A 26,766-nucleotide genomic window follows, 5' to 3' on the forward strand; every position below is an offset into this window, starting at 1 on the left:
ACAAAACAAAACAAAACAAAACAACACCCCTCAGATCTCTGAATCACCTTCTATCTGTTGTCCCATTTTCTTTCTTCTACAGCAAAATTTCTTGACATTGCCAAATGTCCCCTGGGGCAAACCTGATCTCAGTTGAGAACCATTGATTCAAAGATAAGGCAATATATAAATAGAGCACTAAGTATATAACTAAATGCTTTATAAGTTCAAAAAAGAGGAGCCTATAGTGGCCTCCAGTCCCTTTTATCCTTTCACTGCATTTTTCCTGCCAAACTCTTTTCCAAAATTCAATGCCTTGGCAGACAGCAAGCAAAGTTTATCTGTACGTCTCCACCTTTCCCTCACTCCTCAGATCTCACTGCACTCTGACTTCTGTCTCTCAGTTCCCCGAAACTACTCTGTAACATCTTTCTTTCTCATTGGCAGATCCAGTGGACATTTCCTGTTTTGTATTACTGGAATCCTCCACAGCACCTTTATGTTATTAACCATGACTTTTGCCTTGAAACTCTTGCTTCGGCTTCCAAAACACTACCTCTTGGGACTCTCCTCCCACTTCTTTTTTTTTTTTTTTTGTAGGTAAAATAAATCTGATTTTTATTACACATCTTAGTTTAGAATCACTTTTACATTCCTAGACAAAGAGATGATACAAATAAATATCAACTGTAAAACTTAGAGCCCCAAGTATTGGCATATTCTTTATTTAAAGGTAGCCAAAGAGAAGGTCAAGGTCAATAGTAACTCCAAGGAGCCATAAAGCCCACTGCCTCCTTCCTGCCCCAGGATCACTCCTTTCATAAATAACCTCAAAAGCATTTCATTCAAGAAACAAAGGCAGGGAGAAAGGTGGCAGCTTTCTGAACAGTACAAGACAAAACCTTGCGAGATAGACAATAGCCAGGCCCACTCCTCCCACTTCTAATAGTGCACCTTTGTTACCTCCTTTGCTACCATCCTTTCCCTTTAAAGTTTAGTATTCCTTAGGCAGAATTCCCTCAGAGGTCCCCTTCTTTCTCCCACTCCCTCCCCAGAGGTCTCCTTTATTACAACGACATTTGCAATCACTAACATGGGAGTATGTCCTCAGTCCTGCTCTCTAGCCCAGACCTGATCCTGGACCCCAAGAGGTACTGCCTGCAGTCTCCTGGGCACTTCCTTTTGCATTTCAGTGGCAACACACATTCAATAAGTCTATTCTTCTCGTCCAGCAGTTCTTGATCTTGTCTAACTGGCTGCGAGCTCCTAGAAGATATTGATCCTTTCTATTTTCTCTTTCAATGATCTGAATGTAGCACAGTACCTAGTGCTTAGTAACTGGTGCTCGATGATTGTATTTTGTATTAAGGAATGAATGTGCTTGTCCTTTACCCCCTAGTATTGGCAGTGGATACCTGCTCACGTCTAGAATAGAACTTTCTGTTATCGCCAAATGTCCACTCTTCAAGTTTTCCTCCCGGTTAAAGACATTGCTATTTACTCCTGACCTTTACACCTCAGGAGTCGTCCATAATCTTCATCTTCCGTATCCAATTCATAAGCAGGTTCTGTTAGCCCTGCTTCAAGCCATGTCCTAAATTTCACTATTTGTCACCATTTCTAGTACTCCCACCTTCTCCAAGCCACCATTACTCCTTATCTGTCCAACGGCCACAACCTCCTAACTGGCTTTTCTGCTTCTGCTATTGTCCCATCTCATTTCAGAAGGGTCTCTCTAACACATTCATCAGGTTATCTCACTCTTTCCATAAAATGCTCCCTGACTTCGAATATAATCTAAACTCTTTACCAAGGTACTTCATTACTGGGCCCCTTCCAACCTCTCCTCCCCGCCCCCCATCTCCAAATCCAAATTGGATTCTCATCCCAACTCCCTTATATGCTGCAGCAAGAGCCTTGTTTGTTGTTTCTCAAATCCATCAAGCTCATGTCTTTTACACTGGCTGCTCCCTCTGCCTGAAATGCTCTACTCCCAGATTCTCACATGGCTGGCTCCTTCTGAACCTTCAAACCTCTGCTCAAATGCCACTTCCTTACAGAATCATCCTATGAAAATAGTTCCCCGTTCTCTAATTCCCATTCTCCTTTATTTTCCTCAGAGCACTTATTTGTCTCCGTTTATATTTGTTACTTTAAAATTTAACCTTCTGTACTGCTATAATATGAGCTTCATTAAGATAGGGATCCTTTTTGCCTTTGCTGTCTACTGTTGCACCGCCATTGCACAGAAGTGGAATTGGCCCCCAGTAAACACTCAGCAAATGTGTGTTGGGTAGTGCTACTTCTAGGTCTGAAGACATAAATACACTGACTGGTAAAGGTTTTTTGGCTCTGTGAGGTAGTACTTCCCTGTGTAAAGATAATTTGCTCAAATGGGAACTAGTCCCAACATCTAAAACCCACACAACAGTTAGCTCCCTTCATGACCAAACATAAGTGAGGCTCCTCTGGGCCCTCTTCCTGACAAGGACTTGTCCTTGACCTTGTTCCTTGGCCTGCTGAGCCATTTTAACAAGCTTCTTGCTAAGTCAATTTATTGAGAATCCCTCCACCCCGAAAATATAATCAAATTCCTCATCCCTCCAAATCAAGTTCCTCTTAGTAATTTTCCATGCGATGACTCCCTCACCCTCATCTTGCCTGGTAGCTATAAATTCCTGGCTGTCTTTCCTGCTTTGGAGTTGAGTTCTATCTCTCTTCCCTAATGCAAGTCTTGATCTCTCTTGCAATAGTCTTGAATAAAGTCTTCCTTCTCATTTTTAACAAGTGTCTGGTGCAATTTCTCTTTAACACTGGAGACCAAAAAATTACCTGCTGGGCTTGCATAAATCTATCTAATAAATTTTCATTGTTCCCCTCCAAACCTTCTTATGTTCTTTGCAGTGCAAAGGGTCAAAGGGAGGCTTTTCTTGTCTGTGTGACTGAAGAATATGGTTTCTCTAGCATATAGGGGAAAGTCAGGGAGAATAAAAGCTACATGACTTCTTTTTATCACCTTTATAGTGGCTATTATTGATTTATGTTGTCACCTGTATTTTCAACTGTTCTTGTGGTGATGTTTTAATGAATAATACAACAATGCTCAACTCGAAATGACACCCCAAATCTCCTAAACAAAAACGTGTTCAGTATATTAAAAAAAAAAAAAATAGTTTCCCTTCTGCCACATAATCTATATCATTCACATGCAGTCCTCTCCTGCCTCTGCAGCAGACTGCGATTCTATGATCATACCTGCAACATCAAATTCAATTTCCAAAGTGACCTTGCTCGTGATTGAAGAGTCTCGGAGGAGCTGATTGGCTTCCTCGAAGGTGCTGTCTTCAGTTGGAATTCCATTAATGGCCATCACTCTGTCTCCAATCTGTAGCACCCCACATCTGAATTTAGAACCACACGTTAGACGTTGTAGCTAGAGTAAATAGTTATCACGGAAGTTGCCAAATCTGCTTTGTTTGATTCTTGCAAAATGAAGTAATCATTTGATCTTGTTTATTCAATGCTGTGGGAATCACAGTAGGTCAACTGCAATGTCTGGCACGCTCGCATCTCATGGCTACACATGTGAGCAAGGGAATCTTGAAGTATCCCAGAGAGGTAATTAATGATTCAGCACCATGGTATTGTTATAATCTGATCTGAACTGTATATCGTAAGGATGAACGTACATTCCCCCCATGGCAGAGAAATTATTAAAATTTGAACTTAGAGATTTTAAAATAGATTTTCCCCCTTTTAATTAATACTGCCTCTAATCCCCGATAGACAAAAGCCTGCTAGATAAAAACATTCATGCTCGTTATTCTTCTCAAAACTGATCAAGAACATAAAATTTTATTGTCAGAACAGAAAGTTCATTACATCTTACATTTCCTGCACTGAGCCCTGTTCCATAATTTATTAGCTGTGCAAAGTTAGCCAGCACAAGAAATGCAGAGCAGGAAAAGATGCTGGTGAAAGAAAGCACCTCACCTCTCAGCTGGGCTGTCAGCTTCAATATAGGAAATCAGAGGTGGAGAAGAGAGAGTCTCCGTGGCAAACACGCTGCCCTGCAGTTGGATCCCAAACCCTGTGACAGGGTCTGCTGTCAGCACAACCTCTGTGGTTTCTGTGTGAACAACCTGTCCAGCCAAGCCCACTGTGCTGGAGGCTAAAGACACTGGAGGAACAAACACAAAACAGAATGACTTTAGGTGGAAGCAAGCATCAGGAATACCAGTATTTCTGAAACAGATCATGTCTCTGAGAAAAAGCTCACTGGCAATGGTGGAAGGTTATATTTCGGTCGTCTAGCAAAAAGTTTAGCCAGAGCTGAACATGATGAATCCATCTCCCTGTACTTGTCACATTTCAGTGTAGCCTCCTTCCTCTGCCAACTCCCCCGCCCCCATTGGGGACAGTTGTGGGAGCTGAAGGAAGAGGACTTGGGTACTTGGTTTCTCATCCTGGTTCTACCACTCAGCAACCAGCTGAGTGACCTTGGCTGAGTAAGTCAATCTCTTTTCTAGCTAGGAAAGAGTAGGCGGGGCTAATGTTTTTTTCCACATTAGCCATCTCTGCCTAGGCTGTAAGCTTTTTTCACACAATCTGGTCCCCAGCTTGGAGGAATCGATCGAAGTCTGGATCTTGGAGTGGTGAGGAGATGCTAGTCATCGCCCTTCATCTAGCATTGGGTTGGCATGATGAAGTCGTTTAAATGCTACATTCCTCCTCCTCCCATATGTGGTCTTTTCAGTCCTTGTTCTTTCCCACTGGGTCTCCAGCCTACTTTGTTATCTCCTATTTTTCATTCATTCCTCTGATACTCCTGTAAGCCCCCATGCACACATATCTGTCTTGTTTCCTTAATCATCTCTGTCTTGTTTCTCTTAACCCACCCAGGTCATGAAAGGGCTGCTCCACTCCTGGATGCCTTTCTCTCAGGGCTGCCCACTGGGACCTGTGTCTCCTTTGCTTTCTGTAAGAGTTCTGTGTGCAGAGTCCCACCTGGACTGTCACTTCCTCCAAAACAGGGCCTTCTGGTTGCCTTACTTTTTAATTGAAACCTGATGACACCATATACCTCAAAACCTTCTCCAACCAGAAAATATTTTCTTTCACTCTCCCTGCAAAAGGCAAGGAGAGACAAGGGTTTCTAAGAGTCCTTGCTCACCATATGCAGTTCTGCCTCTCCTGCTTCCTTCCTTCCTTCTTCCCTCTTTCCCTCCCTCCTTCCCGTTCTTCCTTCTTTCCTTTTACCTCAAACCACTCATTTAAAGTTGCATATTCTGTACTTACTTTTGCGTTGTCTCATCTTCAAAACCATAGTTTTCTATATTTACAATCTCTTCCCCCTCTCTCTCACTGACTTCAGGACTTGGCTCTTAATCTATCTTCTCTAACATATAGCTTTTCCTTGTCCCTAGTATTTTGACATCATGGTGATGTTCTAATGTGCTGGATTTATGTTTCTTCAGCTCTCTCAATGCTACTTACTAGCAATTCCACCCTACTTCAACCCTCTGCCTACAGAGCTCTAAGCTGGGCCTCACCTTCCTTCAAAATGGATAGAGCTCCAAGATCACAATATCCGAATCCTCTTTGTTGATCGTATATCCTTATTAGCCAACTCTCCCCGTTCCAGTGACCTAGTTTGCTCCTCTTTAAGACTCCTAGTCCCATATCCTCTCATTTGTCTTCTAGTAGAGCGATTTTCAAACAATATATTTAGCAACAGATTTCCCCTCCTTAAAATGAAAGCATATAAAGGATGCCTTTATATTTCTGATAAAAACAGAGCTACTGCAGTTGAGGTAGGAATGGAAGCCCCCAAAGGTCTCTTCCCTCTTCATGGGGACATCTGGTGAATGCAGTTTGAAAACCACCATCTTTACCCATTGCCTTTTACTAGCTTCGTTTCCCTCCATACTCTACCTGGACCCTTGGCGACTACTTCAATGATACATCAGAAGTATCAGATTCTTAAACTGCATGGTTTTCTGTGCTCCAGTGCTCTGTCCTTTTTGGTAATACCCAGTCGACACCACTGATGTTATTAATTTGCTGAGTGGTGTCAGAGCAAGTCATGACAAAGTAACATTATTCTCTATGAGGCCCTAGAATCCTTTGCTGTGTAATATTTTGGCAACTTATTTGGCAACTGTGTAAATATTTGGCAACTTGCTCACAGGATGTCTCAAACGTTTCTACCCTTACCATGGTCAAGCTTTACTCTTTACTTCACTTCTTACAAGACTGAAAAGATCCAACCAGTTGACAAGAGATCCTTAAACAACATTGTTTTCAACCTTGATTTCTCTGTATCACCATCTGTTCTCTCTCCCTTTTTCCTGCGTCAGGAGGAGATATCCTTTCCATTTCAAGGCTAACTCTTCTTTCTAGTATTTTTAATACTACCCCTTCCCACTCCTGTGATTTTGTGCCATAATAAACTTTCTTGCCACTTTTTCCAACTTTCCTACTCACTCCCCTAGCTTTCTGGCTTCTCTCGATGATTTGTACTGATTCTGAAACTGCTTACCATTCGGCTTCTCCCTTCATCCTTTACTGAAACTACTCTCACTGATGACTTCCTGATTGCCAAAATGAATGGCCCCATCCACTCTAATCACTTTGCAGAAACTGGGTTTGGGAATTATCCCTTTCTTTCTGAAATTGCTCTCTTGGTTTCAATGAAGCTTGGTTCTTAGTTTCCTACTTTTTCAGACTCTACTGGCTCTTTTGCCTTCTCTGCACTCCAAACATAGAGTTGCCCATGGTTCTGTTCTGACTTTTTTTACTCTCATTCTTGCCTTCATTCACTTCCAATGCTTCTAAAATATAACTTCTGCATGTATCTTCTCAAATTTACCTCTGTGGTGTCTCTACAGTGACAAATTTTCTGACATGATGGATATCTCAACCACAGTGATATCTCATTGATGCCTCAAACTCAACACTTTCAAAACCGAGTCAATCACCTGCTCTTTCTCATGGCCACTACTATTTCTATGGGACCGTCATGCTTATGGTGCTCAGGCTTGAAATCTCAAAGTAGCCTTTGACTCACAACTCCCCATTGTCTCAAATTCAATCAATTTTGCATAAATCACCTTTTCCATTCTTACTGTCAATGCTCTTAATTCATTACTTTTTACATTAATTATTCTAATATATGTTTCTTCGTTCGCTAATGCCCAATACTTTCTACAGATTATGGCCAGATTAACTTTCTCTTCATGATGAGGCCCCAATTTATCTACTCCCCTGGAGTACAGCCTCATCCTTGCTAGCATAGATTTCTATTTAGAATTCCAACCATGTCCCTGCTTCTTGTCTTATGCTAACAGCATGCAAATTGCGGCCAGAGACCATCCCCCAGTTTAGACTCTTACAGTGGTTCCTTATTTCCCATAGAACAACATCTTCCAATCTTAGGAGACCACACAGAGCCCTTCATGAATTCATTTTCTCCTGCCCATCCAGTCTCATGTTCTTCTGAGTTCCCTTCATGAGCCACGTGCTCCAGCATTGCTTTCATACTTCTGTGTCTTCATATATACTGTGCCCTCTGCCCCTTTCGTCCTTACCCTGGGTTTTCAATGTCCCTTTCCCTGCCTTATCCAGGCAGGGTTTTCAATGTCCCTTTCCCTGCCTTATCCAGGCAGCATTACATACTTACTTTTCTACATTTCTAGATTTCTAATACATGGTCCTATTTCAGCATTTATCAGATTTTTATTTGCCTGCCTGTCTCTCCCCTTGACTCTGAGTTCTTTAAAGTTTGGGACGAGATCTTTTCATCTCTGAAATCCCAGTGCCTGGAACATTCAGTGCAATGCTATATAAATGAGGAATGAATTATATTTTGTGATTTCATCTGCATTTTGCTTTTTGGAACCAACATCTCGTGTAGATTCTGCTAAGTTAAGGAACTGGAAGTCATCTTGTGGGACCCAAAGTTTTCCATGGTGTAGATCATCCCAGCTCTGCAGCTGACGTGGCAGAGGATTGTGGGGTGGATCATATGTCTAGAAGCAGTAAAGAAAAATGTACTACTTGTAAAGATGCACCACCAGGTTCTATCTCAGCGCGATCAACAGCAATGAGATTAAAGCAGCCTGCAGTGGGGAGGGAAGGCAGCCTCCAAACCTAAGCTTTTCACAGGTGGTGACTACAATTGCAAAGTCTGTTGCATGGACTATCTGTCCCACGTTTTCTAGGGGCCTTTGTTGATGTCGGCGGTCCTTTGCTTGCTCTCCAGACCGTATGTTGTTATTGGTGGCACACAACCAGTAGAAGATAGCAGTTCCTAGCAGTTAGGATGTGGACAGTTGCATTTCTCTCCAGTTAGTGCTCATAGTAGGCTGGAATACAATATCAGAACGTCACCTATTTGGCAGATCACTTCTACTTCCAGGTGAAGCTGTTTGGGCTTCAACAACAATACTTTCTGTGACTCTTTCGGTAGGTGCACATGAACATATATTGTTTTCCTTTGGAAATCTCTGTTTGGTTTAGATTTTTGAACTGCTTAATTGGAGTTCAAAACTATTGTTGAACTTTCAGGTCAGCTGACTACCATCTCCGCTAAGAAAGAATCAAGAAGAAACGGACAATTTAATAGTAACAAGAGAGATTTGTTAGATATAGTGAAGACCTTTTCAAAAAAGAGCCTTGTTATATTTCTTTTAACAGTTAGAGAGGATGAAAACATTTTCTGTAGAAGTTTGGAACACAGAAATCAGTACTAATTCACTGTGAGTATCATTTACTTTGTAAGCTCTAGCTAGAGGCAAGTTGAGGTGATAGAAATCAGTAGGAAATTTAATTCAGGATTAAAATGTATTAAACATTGGTTTTATAATTATATAAGGTTATAATTTATCTAATAAATATAGGATTACATCAAATAATCTAGGATTTTACAATTAACTCTGAAAGTCCTCTGACGTATTGGAATCTGTTCTTTGAAACAGTGAAATTTCATTTGAAATTGTACATACTGATTACTCACAGGCATTGAGGTCGTGGACGTTATTGCCAGATGTGACAAAGATAAATTACAGACTTCAAGATGATGAGCCAGAGGTAAAACAACCAATATTACTTGGATGAGAAAAAGATGAGCTTCATTATCTGGCTTTATTAATGCAGTCAACCAGCAGGAGAATATAATGGTGATTTATGAATTATAATCGTATAGTTTAAAAATTTGTATAGTGAATTCTCTGTCCAGTGGCAAATGCGCCTGCAAGGCACTGGCGCTGGCCTGAGATGTGCCCACTACTATTCATTGATGAGGATTGCATGACTACACTGCTACGCGCTGTGTTTGAATACTGCTAACCGGTGTGTGCCATTCTTGTGTTCAGGACCCGCGTCTGCTCTGTCCTGTTCACATTCACCTTTGGAGGGGTCTGTTCACAACCCTTCTACAAATGCCCCTGTGTTTTTCTCAATTCTTGTGTTTCCTAACGTAAACAATGGAGGAAAACCAAAGACAGCTCTTTAACTCCTAACATTTAAAACTCAGCCAGAGGGCCGGCCCGGTGGGTCAGGCGGTTAGAGCTCCGTGCTCCTAACTCCGAAGGCTGCTGGTTCGATTCCCACATGGGCCAGTGGGCTCTCAACCACAAGGTTGCCAGTTCAATTCCTCGAGTTCTGCAAGGGATGGTGGGCTCTGCCCCCTGCAACTAAGATTGAACACAGCACCTTTAGCTGAGCTGCCGCTGAGCTCCCGGATGGCTCAGTTGGTTGGAGTGAGTCCTCTCAACCACAAGGTTGCCAGTTCGACTCCTGCAAGGAATGGTGGGCTGTGCCTCCTGCAACTAGCAACGGCAACTGGACCTGGAGATGAGCTGTGCCCTCCCCAACTAAGACTGAAAGGACAACAACTTGAAGCTGAACTACACCCTCCACAACTAAGATAGAAAAGGTAACAACTTCACTTGGGAAAAAGAAAAAGTCCTGGAAGTATACACTGTTCCCCAATAAAGTCCTGTTCCCCTTCCCCAATAAAATCTTTAAAAAAAAACTCAGCCAGATGTTTCCTTAATTTAGGAAAGATTTACTGTCAGTATAAAAAGCATTGAAAAAGTATGGAAAGCAAAGGACCTCCAAGATTTATGAATACACCATGCTTGTCATTTGCTCCTATAATTTAAGACCTCTATCTCGCTAAAGTGTTCCATGTTTACTGTCGACCTGCTATAGACCCAACACGTGGTGTATCATGTCATCTAGTTCAGGAACACAGTGGGGGTAGCCCACAGCTCCCTTCTCTTATGGGGACTGTTGGGGGGCAGATCTTAAGCTATTCCCTATAACAGCCTCATGCATGGTCACATAAAAGCTTACCACTAGCTGCCTCTGTCTTCTGTTCTTTTTTCATGGGTTGGTGGAAGGAATAGAAGTTGTTAGATTTTCTCATTCTCTTCTTTTTAGCTTTTTTCAATGTTGCACTCCCTAGTAGTAAGTGATGATGACGAAAGAGGCAGAGCGCATTCTGGGAATATGTTCTAACTGATACTCTTTGTTGTAACTCAGGCAGACGAGGAACAGAGGAACAGGCAGAGTCTCTACACTGGCTCCCCATACAGGAGCAGGAAGCGAAAAGCAGTGGGAGCCAGCCAGATCCACTGCTCAGGCATGCCGCCAGCACAGGGGGATTAAGGGGTTTTGGAAAAAGACTTGGCCTCTACAGCAGAAACAGGGGCAGTTCAGGCTATGGGGGGAAAGTCAGTAAGATTCTGGAAGAGGTGACAAGAGGATTCCCTCTGTCACATGGCTTTGCAACCCTCCCAGGGCTTTGTGACACTCCTTAAAGTCTAGTGCTGGGGATACTCATCCTTGTCCTGTGAAACAAACACAACACTTTCCTGTTTTAATTCTCGTAACATGTTGTCACAGACTTCCTGTATTTACCCCTCTGGTCAATGGTGCAGAATGTTTTAATATTTATATGAGAAGATTTTATTCTCTTCTGGCCATGTCCTTCCTTGATACTAGAAACATATGGGAGAATTCTTTTTGTTTTGCAGGTTCTGGCCTCAACTCATCACCAACACAGTAAAGAGACTTTTTTATCGTATTTGTGACTTTGCCATGATTCACCATCCATACAAATGGCACGGTTGCTATAGAAACATAAGTATGAGAAAAGGGGCAGCAAATGGTGGCACAGAAGAAAGACATAAATAAAATGGTGGAAATAAACTATGGTATAGTGAGAGTGGCAATAAAACTTTTATTATCAGTTACTTGGGAAAAACTTTATTTAATGTGACCATTCGGAGCTTAAGCAAAAAAATAAATAAATAAAAAACTAAAATTTCATGTTTTCTGTTTGTGATTTCTTTCTTTCCTTCCTTCCTTCCTTCCTTCCTTCCTTCCTTCCTTCCTTCCTTCCTTCCTTCCTTCCTTCCTTCCTTCCTTCCTTCCTTCCTTTCTTCTTTTTGAAGTTGAGATAAAAGTTCATAGCTTTTTGAACCTAATTGTTTGACTAAACTATAAAATATATGATCTCCTGAGACACATTTATAAACATTCTGGTAGATAAATGGCCAGTGGTGCGTCAGTGGCTAATGTCTACAGCAAACACAAATAACTAGAAATTTCTTCCGTCAGGTTTGTGTTTATATTTCCATTGTGTTGGAAAATAATGTACTGATTCAAGAGAGAATTTATGAGTTGGCTATAGGTATCAGTGACAGTGTGGCTTCAGCTTTGATTCCTACTACAAAATTCAAGATGTGTAAATAGCAACCTGAGAGAGGCAAACATATGATCAGTCATTTGTAGTCACTAATGTCCTTAATCAACATAGCAAGTCTTACCTTAACACAAATAAATGTTTAGCCATTGAAGCAGAAGTACAAACATTAATGAATTCATTTTAATTGCTCTTCCCTGCTGAGGGCTGTTAGCCTGTTTCTGTCAGTGGGAAGTTGCATGGGAAGCTATTACATGTAAAAGAAAAAATCATATATAAAATCCACAACCAACCCTGGAGGCATTACATGGAAGACTCGAGACCTATGCATTATGCCAAAGTGTAACCACTGTGAAAAACTCATAAATTTGAGAGTAATGTCAATAGTTTCACACATGACAATTCAGATTCAGGCATAATAATACCTAACCCTTAAACTATTTAAAGTAGCTAACAATTAAATAGTGCTTATAATTTACCAGGCTCTAGTGTATATGTATAATTATAGTACTAATTTCATAGTATACAGTGCATTTCTTGCCCTGTGTGTCCCTTTTGTTGGTAAGAATATATAAATATAGTATATATTCATTACTCATATAATCCTCACAATTACCCAATTAACTAACTTCTATAATTATCTCCATCTTTTAGCTAAGAAAACCAAATCATAGAGAGCTTGAGAAACTTGCTCAAGGTCCTACAGTTAGAAACTAATGATGCTGAGATGAGAACCCAGGCAGCCTGATTCCAGAGTCTGTGCTTATATCCAGTTCACTATACTTCCTTCAACTAGTTTCTTCCAAGAGTAAATAATTTACTCAAGTGTCAGCTAAGAAACATGTGAGATTCTAGAAGCTCCTTGTTCTCATTTTGACTTAACTCAATCTTCCTTCCACTTTCCTAATTTCAAATTTACTGTCACGTACATATACTAAAGATGACAAATCTCCTTATATTTGAAAGGATATGCAAGTTGAATCACAAATACACCACAGTAGTGGCCCTAACTTTTGCAGTGGTTTTCTTTGTGAGAAAACCTTCAGGTTGCAGTGACAGGAAGAGACCATTTGCCGGTGTGGCTGACAGCTAGTCTACACTGATGGTGGCACTGGTGGGATTGATGACAGATATACCTGCAAACATGAATCTCTGGCAAATAAGCAGAGGAGCCCACAGGTTCAACCACCCTTTCTCACAAGAACATTCTCACTTCACTACCAGCCTTGAAGTACCTGGGTTTGGCTTTATTTAGGTAATGTAAAGGTGTTCCTTATTTCATTCTCACGGTAAATACGGTAAGAGATCTCATCTCCTTTGAGCTTCTATACAGGGATCACAATCATGGCCACCAACATGGACCTATAGGGCAAAAAACACTCATACTCTACACTACGATTAGATCTGGTTGGAAAGTGAGGTAGGTGTTCTGTTCCTCCAAAACTTACGTGATGATGAGAAATTATGATCCCCAACAGAAAAGAAAAAAATTTGGGTGATTTGTATTTCTTCCCTGTTAACACACTCATTTACCTCTTTTCCCCCTTTTATATACAACCAGCTATCCAAAAACAAGTAGTCAATCACATCTTCCTAGTCTTGCTTAGTCTACATTGTGTTGGCCGTCCCATAGCTCCAAGAATCATAGTTGAAATTCCCAGGCTTTAAGATGCTTGCTGTAAAGATGAGTATCCTTCCAACCTGCCGATGGCTGGAATGGGCAACAGAAATACACGCTAGAGCCGTGATGCTCAGTGGGACAGGCTCTTGGGGAAAGCACTGGAATCTTGGTGAATGAGATAGAGTTTGAAAAGCCATGTGCAAACTTACCACTACTCTTTGGAGGGGGAAGGGTCCTGAAATATAATTTAACATGAAATTTATAGTAATGTTAATTAAACAAATGCATGAGATTCTTCTATTTATCAAAAAGGGGACATCGTTTTCAAAAAATTGCTTTCGAGAGAGTAAGAAACTAAGAACAAAAGATTTCCTGTCCAAAGCTACCCAGAATATGAGGAAGGAGTTTTAAAGGAAAAATGACATCTTTGGTTATTTTATTAGGTCAAAGGAGCAAGAAAAAGTTTCAAGTAAAAAGTCATAGGCAAAGGTAGCATAAACTAACTAATTCAGTCTGAAACAGCATTCCCTGGAATCATTATCGTATAGGTAAGGGATATAATTTCAATGGTCTTTGGCACACAGCTGAAGCGACTTAACATCTACCTGCTCACATACACTCTGTAAATGTTCTTCCCATAGGCTGTATATCAAAGACTCTAACCTGCCCACATGTTTTCTCCAGGCCAAACGACATTGGCTACCATTTCACTTACGTGAGCTTTTGAAGTCTTTCTTTTTCAGTCTTCTCCTCATCATGGTTCCACGTGGGCTAGTAGAGTAGAGGCTTCGAGGTAAAGTCCCCATGTTCAGGGAACTCAGGCTGTATGCACTCATGGAGGTAGGAGAGAAGGATGAAGACACCAGAGCTGCTGTAAGAGAGTGAAGACTTGGCACAGAGCATTCTCAGGTGGGTGTGAGCCTGCCACACTTGCCAGCCAGTAACAATCCAGAAAGACATACATGATGCAAAGCAATGGCTAGTAAGTACCCCAACCAGACAGAGACCAGGCTGCAGAAACCATGGAGACAGTGAGTTAGAGTCTGAGTTACAAGAGCCTATAAATGCCTGAGAAGGAGCACGACCCTCATAAGCACAATGCAGCACAGAGAAGCTCTGGGAATTTTGCTTTAGACAAAAAAACAAAAACAAAACAACAACAACAAAAAAAAAAACAAGGAAAAAACCCAACTCCAAACATTAAAACATGTTTCTGTATAAACAACACAATTCATCAAATATATAACCTCATTTTCATAGGTATTTTCTGGCATGAATTTCACAAGTAATTCCATACACACAAGGAAGAGCTGAGGACATTGTACTCTGTGTAAGATTCTGAGTTGTTATTTCCTGACCACACATAAAGCATTCTGAACATTTACATCCTTCCCTAAAGACAAATGCTTTCTGATGGAAAAGAAAAAGACTTCGGAGATGTCAGAAATGATAAGCTGCTACTACAGAAAAAGCACACAACACCCATGAAGCCAAATACAGCATTAGGAATTAGATGAGGAAGGAGGGAGCAAACCACAATGTAAATAAAAGACAAGGAGGAGAAAGCCTGGAACATTACGAGGGCTGCTTGGAGGAGGCGCTTTCGGGAATGTCAGGGCTGGTACTCTGCAATGGTCAGGGTGGTGCATATTATAGTGATGGTAGGTATGAAGGCTGCAGGGCTTGCTGGCCAAGGAATCCCAGGGAAGTTGCCTGTCGCTCCTCTGAATTTTCACTGCCCATATGAAGTGATGATGGGAAATAAGAAAAACAAACAAACAAACAAAGAGCCAAAAAAGAGGAAAAAGTAACTGAATTGAACAACTAAAAAGTGTAACAAAAAAATGAAAGCAGCTTGCAAAAAAACAAAAAAACAAAAAGAAGGAAATCTTACTGGCTTTGCCCTTTTCTTGGTGGTCAGCAAAACAAATGATTAACTATCATCTTCCCAAGAATAATGCATGTTTTTCCACCGCCCACTCCCCCCCCCCCCTTTTAAGATGCCTATTGAATCAATTTCTAATCTCCCTCTGTACTTCACAGCAGAGATTAAAAATATTTTTTAAAACTTTAAAAGTTAACTCCATGAAGATTTATGGCACACAATCAGTAATTAAAGATTTGCAAATCTTGGCTAGTTAGTAGCACTTGTTTTGAGAAAAAGAAGAAACAGTAAATCACATGGGCTCATGATTCAAGTAGTTTACTGGTCACACATCACAACTTACTGCTTTGACATTTTAATTACACTACGATCCATCACTTGGACTTGATTTTTCTCAACAATAAACCATTCTACTCATCTATCAATATCAGAACTGTATCTATATCCTAACAAGGAGAAGATAAAAAGTCTCAACATATTTAATTTTTTTTTGTATTTTTGAAAGAATGTATTTACATTTGAAAGAAATAGCTCATTCTTAAAATATTTCACATGTTCTTATAGTTCCTTAAGATGCCACAAAATTTTAATAAAGTTTATCTTAAAACTTTGGCATCATCTTTATTTTTAAAAATGCATAGTGTGTTCCAATTCTAATTTCAGTATTGTTGAAATTTGATTTCCTACCCAGTGTTCTATAGTATGACCAATATTATGTTTGTTACTATCTCTGATATGAAATTTTTCATTTAACAATCTTAAAGAGTTAAAAATAACATAGGAACTTGTATGTCCTTCTACTGTCATGCTTCTACTGTTACATGCCATACATGAGAGCTACTTCACAGTGTTTACTTATGTAGGGAGGTCCAAATACTCTGTAAGTAGTTAAAGGAGGATCGTTTGGATCAGAGCTGGCTTTACCTTCTGCGATGTCAGCCTCATTGGCCACTTCATAGCTTTTTGGGAGTGAGACAGTACATGGAACAAAAGCACTAGCATAGAAAGATCACTGTAGGCAGAGGCTGACCTTGGTTTCCATGATGGCTCCAGCCCTTCTTCTCTATATGACCTTGGGCAGTTACTCAGCCTCTCTAAACCTCAGTTTCCTCATACGTCAAATGGAGATCAATGAAAGCATGTACCCCACAGGACAACTGTGAGAATCAGGCACATAGGAGCTTAGTTAGCATGGTGCTGGTACACAGAATAAACCCAAATGTGCTATTACTAATAATATTGATTCTGCCTACTTTCTATCTACTTGCCAAACAATTTTCTTTTCAAGGAAAAAGATGTATATCTCTCACTCAAATTTCACACACTGAACACTTACATTTAGAGAATATCTCAGAAATTTGCAGAATACTTTCATAGTCACCATAATTTTGTAGGTCTAAACCTTCTGGAAACCTTCTACTCCACTGCTGTTTCTAGTTTGGAGTCCATATCCTTCACCCCTGTTCTAGTTTCCAGCTACCATATCTCCTTCACCTAGACCACTGCCACACCTTCAGACTTGGCTCCCTGATTCATCTCCTCCATACCTACCTTTGGGTAGCTACAATATAGTTAGGGTGATCTTTTAGATACATAAGTTAGATTATGTCACTCCCATTTAAGCTACTTCAATGGGTTACAATTACCAAGAGAATCAAATGTGACCCCCACTTATCTCTCCCGTTTCATTCCTATCACTCACCCCATCATTATCTCTTTCAGCCACACTTATGTTTGTTCTCAACACAAGCCAGGCTCCTTCCTGCCTCAGGGCATTTGCACTTGCTATTCTTTCTGCCTCTAATATTATTCCACCAGTTGTTTGCATGGCTGGCTCTCTCTCATCATTTGGGTCTCAGCTCAAGTGCCAGCTCCTCAGAGAAGTTGTCACTGACCTGTGTGGCTGAAGTAGCTGCCCTTTCCCCCACACTATCCCATTACTGTTTTATATTCTTCATAGCAATTAGTATTGTCTGAAATGGCTTCATTAATTTAATATATCTTCAGTGTTTGTCTCTTTAGACTAGAATTCCATGAGAATAGGTATCTACTTTGCTGTCTTTCTCATCAGGTGTATTGTAGCAACTTGTAGTGTATTGTAGTGCCTGGTACATAATGACTGATAGATGAATGAATGGATAAATGATTTCATGAATGAATAGGACCATCACCCAGAGTGTCCACGTCCACACGGCAGCAGCATTTTCCTTGTGATAGAGTGTCGCAAAGTAAGTTTCTAATGGATTCCCTTTCACCATCCTCATTGTACTTTGGGGTGCACAAGAAGACTTTCTATGGCAAGATACCATCATTGCTGTGTCTGCCTAATCTACACCCACAGCTACTCTACCGTACGCTTACTAAAGTATTGTCTGTTTGTATTTCAAATGAAGTATAGTGAGTGGACTTCAGAACTGTACACTTACTTTTTGATCCAGTTCTTTATGGAGTGCTTTCAAAATTACTGGGCATTTTTTTGGGGGACTGTCAAGCCCAATTAACAAATCGATAAGGAAGATACTCTTGCTCACCTATTATATGCCCAGCATGGTGCCAATTATTGCAGGCAGGTTAAATGTAAGTCACTATCGCCTTTACCTTGACTTTGAAGTGTTATTGAGGATTAAGTATTCATACATGTGAAATAATTGAGACAAAAATGATATAAAAATAATGCACAAAATTGCATGCCATGAATGATGACTATAAAGGGTGTTCAACAAATAATGTAGGCCAGAGGGGACAGCTACGGCCTATTTTTGGAATGCGTACTCCAAATCTATTCTGTTTTATGATGGTGTACTTGATATTCACCTATTAGGCAAGTATTTCAGGAGTTTAAAAATAAGATGCTACATTTTTGGCACATTCTTTCATTTTTTTAAAGAACGTTCATATACATTCTTCCCTTTAATGGTCCCCAAAAACAATAGCCAACTTGTACTGAGTACTTGCTATAAACTGAGCAATGGGCTATGTGCTTTTTCATGAATTATCTCAAATAATGTTCCCAATATACCTATGAGGTAGATATTATTATAATGACCATCATACAGATGAAGAAACTGAGGTATAGAAAAGTTGGATAACTTGTTTAAGATCCCAAATGGTGGAACCACCGTTTGGTTGACGCTCTAGACGTCTAACTATAGAGTCTGTGGCTTCAGCCATCACACAACACTGCTTCTTCCTATGGGTGTTCCTAAGTCTTTTGTTACAGGTAAACTAAGCATCAAGTTAAAATATGATGCTTTTCCCATCATTCCATGGTGGTATCACTGCTGAAGTCTTAAGAGGCATCTGGCCTGGAGGGTACTTTTGTTTGTTCTCCTCTCTAATTGTACCCTGTTGCTCTGTCCAGAATGCCCAAAGGTGAATGCAACAGCAACTCAGGTGGGTCCTCCTGGAGCTCACCAAGGGAAGTCCTCCTGATGCTGAACGTATCAGACCTCATGATTCTGCTCACATTTTCTATTCCAATGTCTCAGTTTCCTTCAGTTATGATTATGTCTCCTAAACACCCTCAGTGGCAACAACTTCTAAGCTCATTTAAAACTCATCCTTGTTGTTCTTTTTAATACTGCTATTCACCATCAAAAGGAACTGTTAATCTCTTATTCCTAGTTGATGCCCATTTCTATATTTCATGAAAACACTGTGGTGAATGCTTTGTTGCTAAGCAAATTTGGGAAATGTATTTCCATCCATCCATGAGATGCGAGACACACTCTTCAGGCATCAGAAATCTTGGGGTAAAAATAACCAGAACTTCCTTGTGGAAAAAGTATAAAACCATGTAAGACAACTCTCTACTACATAAAAAACAGAAGTCTGAAAATTATAAACACCATACAATTTTATTTTTGTTTTTGCATTTTTTCCTTCTTAACTCTGATTTAATTATGTTTAAGAGCCAATATTTGTTTCCTCTTAGAAATGCAAATCTGATTTTAATGTAATATGCAGGGAGATCTTTGTATGTTAGGTAAGAAAGGTGGTGAACAATTTTCAGCAAAAGTGGATGATGGGGTCAGACATTAGAATTACTTAAATTATCAGTTCCCTGAGAAAAAACACACCATAAATGACATCACTCATGTTTTCCACAGTGAGGGAAAAATATTTGGTCTTAGTCTCCATACATTTCAGTATGTAAAGTCATGTTCTCAAATTGTCTTGGCAGGTAAAAATACTTATTATTTCATGAATTGGAAATTATTTGAACTATTTATAATTTGCATACAGGGCAAATAAAAAGCAGAAAAATGAGCTTGCGAAACACAATGACATTTTTAAAGGGTCTGGTAAACATTTCTGATTCACTGACACCAGAATTGACCAAGCAAAATCTCATGCAGAGAAAGCAATGCACAGTGTGCATTCTTATACCTATTGCGCTCCACATCCAATGATGACTTCAGATCAATTTGGAAGAAACTTACAGTTCTAGAAATCTCTCCTCTTAGCCAGTGCGAGGACAGGAAGGTCCCATGGGGCCTCTGACAGGGATGGTATGTAATCTTATAGTCTGCACCCTCCTGGAGCGCCTTATCATTTCTATTCAAATGAGGCAGAATTTCTTTTCATAACCTGCCCAGGCTGCATCTTTTCTCTACCCCAATGTGTAAAATTAAAATCTGATAAAAGTAATGCTATACTAGAGATTTTCATTAGTTCCAGGGCGCTCTAAGCTCCATTTAATTAAAAAAGGCTGCATCCAGCTGACTCATTCAGTATGGAAATGTTCTGGTCCCTCTTTTTTTCCCCCCAAACTGTGGAAAAGTACCTTGTGTTTTCGAAGGTGAGAGACACCTTTATATAAATGACTTTCTCATACGCACGACTTCAATTCCAGAAAAAATTGTTCTCTGTCTCTAAATCTACAGAAGTGTGTTCTTCACCTCCAAGGCACTTTGTCAGCACTAGTGGGACTTCCAGGAATAAAAAAAGAGGGCACTTGGCTTCAGGGAAAGGAAGGAGGAGTTGGAACAAAGACCCCACGGGAGCACCTTTCTTCATTTGATTTTGGGCTCAAAGTATGTTTTCTTGCACCAGGTTTTGTTTACACATGCCTAGGTGGCTCGTGTAAATACTCAGCAAACACCACTGTGAGCTTCAAGACAGTAAAAATGGAGATTCCCTCAGCTGACACTTGCTATAGAATAAATGTAATGAAATATTTTGATTCTCTCAGGAAAGATATCTGGTCAGAAAGGTTGTTCTCCACCTTAAGAAACACACTACTCTGTCAAACAGGCAAAATATGAGAAAGTTCACCCTTTATACAACTATTCCACCAACCCCCGCCCCAATAGTTGAAGGATCTGCCATTAATGACAACTTTACAACTATTTAAGACAAGTGAAAGTTTTACTATTTGCCTTCACTGTCCTTCAAGTAGAGCGGAAATCCATTATGAATTAACAGGAAATCAAACTATTTCCCTTCTTTCTTAAGGAAGAAATTTGCACCAAAGGTTTTTTGTTTCTTTTCCCCCTCAATATCAAATAGTACTAGCCTGAAAATTCTCTGAAACATTCTCAAACAATGTTTCTTTCCTCAACTTGGGGGTTTCCAGTAAATGACATGTGGCTTGGCAAAAAGGATTTTGAAGAGGAACAAGGGCAAAACAAAGATCATCTGTTGCTTTGAAAAGAAATGATACGGGGAGGATTAAATCCTTTCTGCTTTCTCATTCTGCTGGAGGAAGTAACAAGCAAGAAGACAGATTTATCCAGACAGAGCCACTCACCGTGGTCAGGTCCCTTCAGAGCCAGGCGGGTCTGATGATGGGGAAGAATCTCAAGCTTGACCTGGTCTGTGGTGTTTGCCAGGAACTGGGTGGCTTCCGCGAGGGTACAGTACTCCATGCTGGTTCCGTCGATGGACAGGATGTGATCTCCCACATGCAGCGCACCACATCTGGGGGGAGGGACGGACAAATGCTCAGCGCTGTGAAGGGACTTTCTCTTTGAAATATGACTTTCATGTCCTTCAGAGCTAACCTTTCGCACAGTTTTCATTAACTTAAAAAAAGAAAAAGTTTGAGTGTTATAGGAAACACCATTAAGTACCTATGAAGAAGAATGTAAAACCTTGTGGAAAATACAGAAAAATTCAAGGAGATGTTTATTTTGGGGGCAATGGTGTAAAAAATTGACGGGAAAGGAACAGGAGGGGTGGGAAGAACAGGAAAATTTTCCCCTTGATGTTTGTTCTGTGATTTTTTTTCCTTCTAGGTTTTCATATTTATAAACATGAGTTGGTAAATATTCAGAATGTCAAGATGTGACTGTCAGAGTTGGAATAGGGTCATTTATAACTATTTTATGTGTGAATGGAAGTAACTTGGAGAGAGATTCAGCTAATCCTGTCCCAGAATTCTTTCATACAAGCTCCACGATCATCAGTTATTATTGTTTTATTTTGTTATTCTGGAGTTAAATTTATTAGTACAAAAGCTCTCGATGATGATGGAAATTATGCAGGAGTCAAATGAGTAATAAAACGAGGCCTGCGTGGTGAGAGAAGGGGAAAGCTGGGGGTGGGGAAGGGCTAGCTGCTACACCTTTCTGAGCTCAAAAGACTGACTACTGGATGAGTTGAGAAAAGCAAACAGAGCAGTCAGCATCCCCAACATACCAGTCAAGTGGACAGCTCCTTAAACTGGTTACCCCCTGCGGAATGGGAAAAAAACAGAGGGAGAAAATTAAAGCATCTTGCACCATTGAACTGGAGAACACCCCTGGATCAATGGTGGTCACTATTAAAGGACTGAATGTAGGGTAAGACCACGGTGGAGCTGTAGACTGACCATTACAGGGGCTGCTGCAGGTTACTGATCCCAGTCAGAGGTTCACCAGGCATGGCCAGGGCATATGAAGGGGCTGGAGACATGCAGGGCAGACTGGGCATTCGAGTATATCTAAAAATTTCGACAGTGAGAATAGTCTATTTCTCGACAAAAGCATTTCAAGTCATCTATTCCATCTGAAAATATAATTCCATGCGGATGCACTTGGAGTGCTTCAGCTATGGGAGACAGGGGTTTTCCTACCAGGAGCTATAACATAATTCATTAAGTGGTCAGGTCGTCTTTATTTTTATCCCCCTTCTAACTTGTCAGTCTAAAACATTGATTAGGAAAAGGAATGCGGAAAAAGAACTTCGGTTTTTATTGTCATAGGAAATGAATAATGTTTTTAGGGACATTTAAAGATTGTGAAACCCTAAGATTAAAGTTCTATAACAGTAAGACCTTTCTTTAAAGATTGCATAATTAAAAAATATTGTTTTATTTATTTCAGAAAAAAGGAATTTTATGGTGGCAGGATTTAATTGTTGACAACTCAGGAAAATCACGACTTCTCTCCATGGAGCATAATAAAGATCTGCTTAGCTACCCTACACCAAGAACAGCCCACTTCCCTAGGACACAGTAGGGAAACTTGCTCAGTTGCTTGACCTTGTATTTTCCATTTCTAAAGGCCACACCAAACATCTGGGATAAGTGACATTATATCACGGGGTGGTTGATAAGGGAAGTGAATTTTTAAGCCTTAGAACAGTACTATAACTTGTTTTCTAATTGAAACTTGTGTAAATTGGCAGGAGAGCTGCTCATTTATTGTGTGTGTATGGTGTGTATATGGGTATGTATTATATGTGTGTATATATAAACATATACAAGTATATATGTGTGTGTGTGTGTGTTTAACACACATGCAGTTTTGAAAAGTTCGCACTTCCCTTGACACTCACCTGTCTGCAATACTTGCAGATTTGATTTTGTCGATGACAATGACCTGTTTGTTACAGCACATCGAGGTAGTTAGGGCAACCCCAAGGCTGGCACCAGGAGTTTTGGCAACTTCAACTAGCAGTGGCCCGGATGCTGTTGCCACAGAATCTATAGAAGAACAAATTTCAGAAAACAAAACAAAATAACACAAATAAGCAATCAGACAAGAAAAAAATGGGTATGTTCTGTAAATACTGGCCTATTGATTCTGTCACTTAAACTTAGATTTTCCTCTGTATAACATCCCCATAGCCAGTGATAACTTCTTAGGGCATCTCTCAGGACACCTGTTCTGTCCAGATTGTGTTCAGCAATATGTGCACAGGTTTATCTCTTCAATTAAATTTTAAGCTTCATGTCAGTTGGATGTCCCTGTATCTTTATGCCCTCTCCGTCACTTGGTACAGTGTCCAGCACATACTATTATAGGTCTCTCAATAAATATTTTTTAAATTAATTAATTCAATAAACATCTTAGCACCTACTATGGTGATTGGATGGATGGCTGGAAGAATGGATGGAAGGATGGATGGATGAATGGATGATGTCGCTAATTAGCCAAATAGTACCGTGTTTCCCCGAAAATAAGACCTAGCCAGACAATCAGCTCTAATGCATTTTGGAGCAAAAATTAATATAAGACCCGGTATTATATTATATTAGACCTGGTATTATATTATATTATATTATGTTATGTTATATTATATGATACCTGGTCTTATAGTAAAATAAGACCAGGTCTTATATTAATTTTTGCTCCAAAAGACGCATTAGAGCTGATTGTCTGGCTAGGCCTTATTTTTGGATAAACATGGTAGTAATGTGCATACTAAGTTGAATTTGTAAATATATTGGGCCTTTCCTTATTCTGGACCTGATTTAAGGTCACCTCTCCCTCACATGCTTTACTTTCGCTTTGGAACACTCTTTGTTCTTTCAAATCCTACTACCTTTGGGACTCAGGTAAACATTCCTCTGGGAAACCTCTCCTGATTCCCAGTTTGGTGAGATGTCTTTCTCCTGTGCGTCCACAGTCTGCTATATTCCTGCTTTTGTAACACACATATCTGTTTCATAATGGCCAGTTTGGATTACATGCTTATGTTCTTTGTCAGACTATAGGCTTGCAGTGAAGGCAGAGACAATGTCCTGTTGGTAATAGCATCCTGAGTCCCTGGGATAATGATTGGCACACAGGAGGTATGCAATACATAGTTGTTGAATGAATGCATGAACAAATGAGAAAAACTCATGAGATCGCCTGAAGCTCGGAAGAGACAGGTGTCATATGGGAAAGAACTCTGGAGATAGAGTTAAAATACCTGCATTTATTTCTTCTTTTCACAATATTTTGGTAATGGTACCTTATGAAAGTTAGTAAAACTTTCTAAGTTTGCTTGCTTACTTATAAAATGGTATCTTTTCCTCAGTATTCTTTACAATGAAATCACTCTGCAGTTAAACATTTTGTAATTTGCAAAGTGCTATCTAGAATGCTATTATTATTATTATTGATATATTATGACCTTAAGCCTTTGAGCCATCTCATTTTTCAAGACTGTATTTTGCTCTGTAATATTTTTCTGATTTTCTACTGTTCTGGTGTTTCCTAATTCATTAATACAACTTTGTCTTTCTGCAAGTATATCTTTATCATCAAGGCACCACGCAGATATACTTGTAGTGAACTAGGAAATCTGCATTCCTAGTGCTGAAGCTCAGGCAGGATGCACTGACTCATGAAGCTGAGAGTTCCATGGGAGAGTCATTTTCAGTTTGAGATTAAATAACATATTTCTTAAATAAGGTAAAGAGAAAACATTCATGCCAGCAACATTCATATTTCAGTGCTAAGGATTCTTGTATGTGCTATGTCTCTTACATGACTGGTGATATTGAAATAGCTTAGTCCTAACAAAGGTTAAGATCTGTATGTGTATCTCTCTTGGTCAATTCCAGGGCAGAGTTTCAATAATAGTTGGGAGGAGCCAAAGGTCTTAGTCTATTAAGAGTACATTTCGGTCCTGCAGTTTTATGGCTATAACTTTCCTATTATATTATCACTAACTTCCCAGAGTTTGTTCTCAACCTAACTCTACAGTGGCTGCTACTGTTTGGTTTTACTCACCCTGCTGTTTTTATTTTCCTGATCTAGGGCCATTGACAACATCCTAACTTCCATTCTTCCTTCTCCTCCCAATTCCCACTTTGTTTCTCTCCAGTGCCTCACTTGGTCTTGCTGCTGCCTGGGTCCTGCCTCACCCTCTCCTGGAGGTGTAGAGTCATTGGTCCTGGGGGCTATCTGCAGTGGTCTGCTCCTAATCTGCCTCTATGGCGAACTCCTGGAAAGAATTCCAGTCAGTTCCTGCAGCCCATCTTAGTTGTCCTTCCTTCAGAAGGGTAGGTGGTTCTGCCTACCTCTCAACTCTAATAGTACAAGTTCTGCTGCTAACCCACGTGTACATGATCTGATATCTCTCACTCCCTCCCAGAAGTCTGTTGTCCTTCTCTTCATTGAGCATGCTCATTAGCAGCCTCTCCTCATGCTCAGGTCGAACTTCACATGAACTCTGGCTTTGCAGAGTGTTTTCTTTCTCACACTGTCTTTATAGAATTTTAGAAGCACTAATTTCCCAAATCAATTCCCATACACTTGTTGTATTTTAATAGATAGGTTTGTGGGATGACAATCACACATATTCTTCCACATAGTTTCTTCATGTCTAAAGACAAATTTATTTGTCTTAATACAGAAAAGTAATAAAGTTTCTGTATTATTTATTAACCTAATCTCTTACAAATGACAGAAACTGATCGCTTTTCCTTGTCATCCCATATTCCCTTCTTTCTTCAGTAATAAGCTTCCTAAGTTTTAGCTGAGCAAGCGGCTGCCCAGGTAAGGACAACATTTCCCAGCCCCCTTAGCGGTGAGGGGCAGCCGTGTGACTAAGTTCCAGCCAAAGGGAAATGAGTGAAAGTAAGATGTGACCCGTTATGGATGTGCTCTTAAAAATTATGGCTGTGCCCCCCTCTACATCATTTGCCACTTCTTGCTGCAGCAAAGTGGGTCCAGAACTGGTAAGCCATTTTCAACCATGCAGACAAGGTCATGGAACTACAACATAGAGAAAACATAGGTTCCTGAAACCATATCTCTAGAGATTGTTTTATCTCCCAAGAAATAAACAAAAGTCCTGCAAATTAAAACCATGAAGAGATAGGAATGCTCTGGGTGCCTGGGGGAAGACCCTGTCTGGCCCTAGAAGAGTCTGCTAGACTGGTTTATCTGCAGAGGACTCTGAGCAAACCATGTTGACTGATACCTGAAGAGAACTGTGGAGTAAGCATGCTTATTTAAGTCAGGGTCCTACCAAGAAACATATGGTACACTCAAATGAGGATAATTTGAGGAATGTTTAATAAGGGGACTATTTAGAAAGGGAAATCATAAGGGATAATGTAATACTCTGGGGCCAGAAGCAACAGGGTACCATACCCTCCGAGGCCCGGAGAGGTAAAAGATAGAGCGGTTAGTGGAGTCAGGATTCAGAAAGGGCTATGTGGAAGGGTTACCTGACAGGAGCTGGGACCTTTAATCAAAGTATGCAGACAGCCCCAGAGAATCCACAGAGAGAAAGCCAGGGAATAAACCTGGCATCATTGTTCTCCCTTCCGCTGATCTCCTGCCATGATTCCCTATTAGCTAAACCCAAATGGAGCCAGATGGTATGAGAGCCTGCAATGCATGCCATACAGGTCACGGCACA

General features: G+C 40.2%; 1 protein-coding gene across 19 annotated transcripts in view; it reads right to left on the reverse strand.

The window, feature by feature from the left end:
• Positions 1–26,766, reverse strand: part of GRIP1 (glutamate receptor interacting protein 1) — a gene marked incomplete at its 5' end in the record, with an annotated part of 621,259 nt that overhangs the window by 74,869 nt on the left and 519,624 nt on the right. For 9 of the 19 annotated variants that reach the window (XM_081058475.1, XM_081058458.1, XM_081058474.1 and 6 more), the window contains 6 exons: positions 3,235–3,380; positions 3,973–4,159; positions 14,029–14,184; positions 14,893–15,048; positions 20,951–21,120; positions 22,960–23,107. In XM_081058475.1, coding sequence (XP_080914601.1) covers positions 3,235–3,380; positions 3,973–4,159; positions 14,029–14,184; positions 14,893–15,048; positions 20,951–21,120; positions 22,960–23,107 — 963 coding nt within the window. The remainder of the gene's footprint in view (positions 1–3,234; positions 3,381–3,972; positions 4,160–14,028; positions 14,185–14,892; positions 15,049–20,950; positions 21,121–22,959; positions 23,108–26,766) is intronic. The other 10 variants (XM_081058476.1, XM_081058464.1, XM_081058461.1 and 7 more) reach the window with 3 other exon arrangements.

Source organism: Rhinolophus hipposideros (assembly GCF_964194185.1).
Source record: "Rhinolophus hipposideros genome assembly, chromosome: 9".
In the NCBI taxonomy this organism is placed as follows: domain Eukaryota; kingdom Metazoa; phylum Chordata; class Mammalia; order Chiroptera; family Rhinolophidae; genus Rhinolophus; species Rhinolophus hipposideros.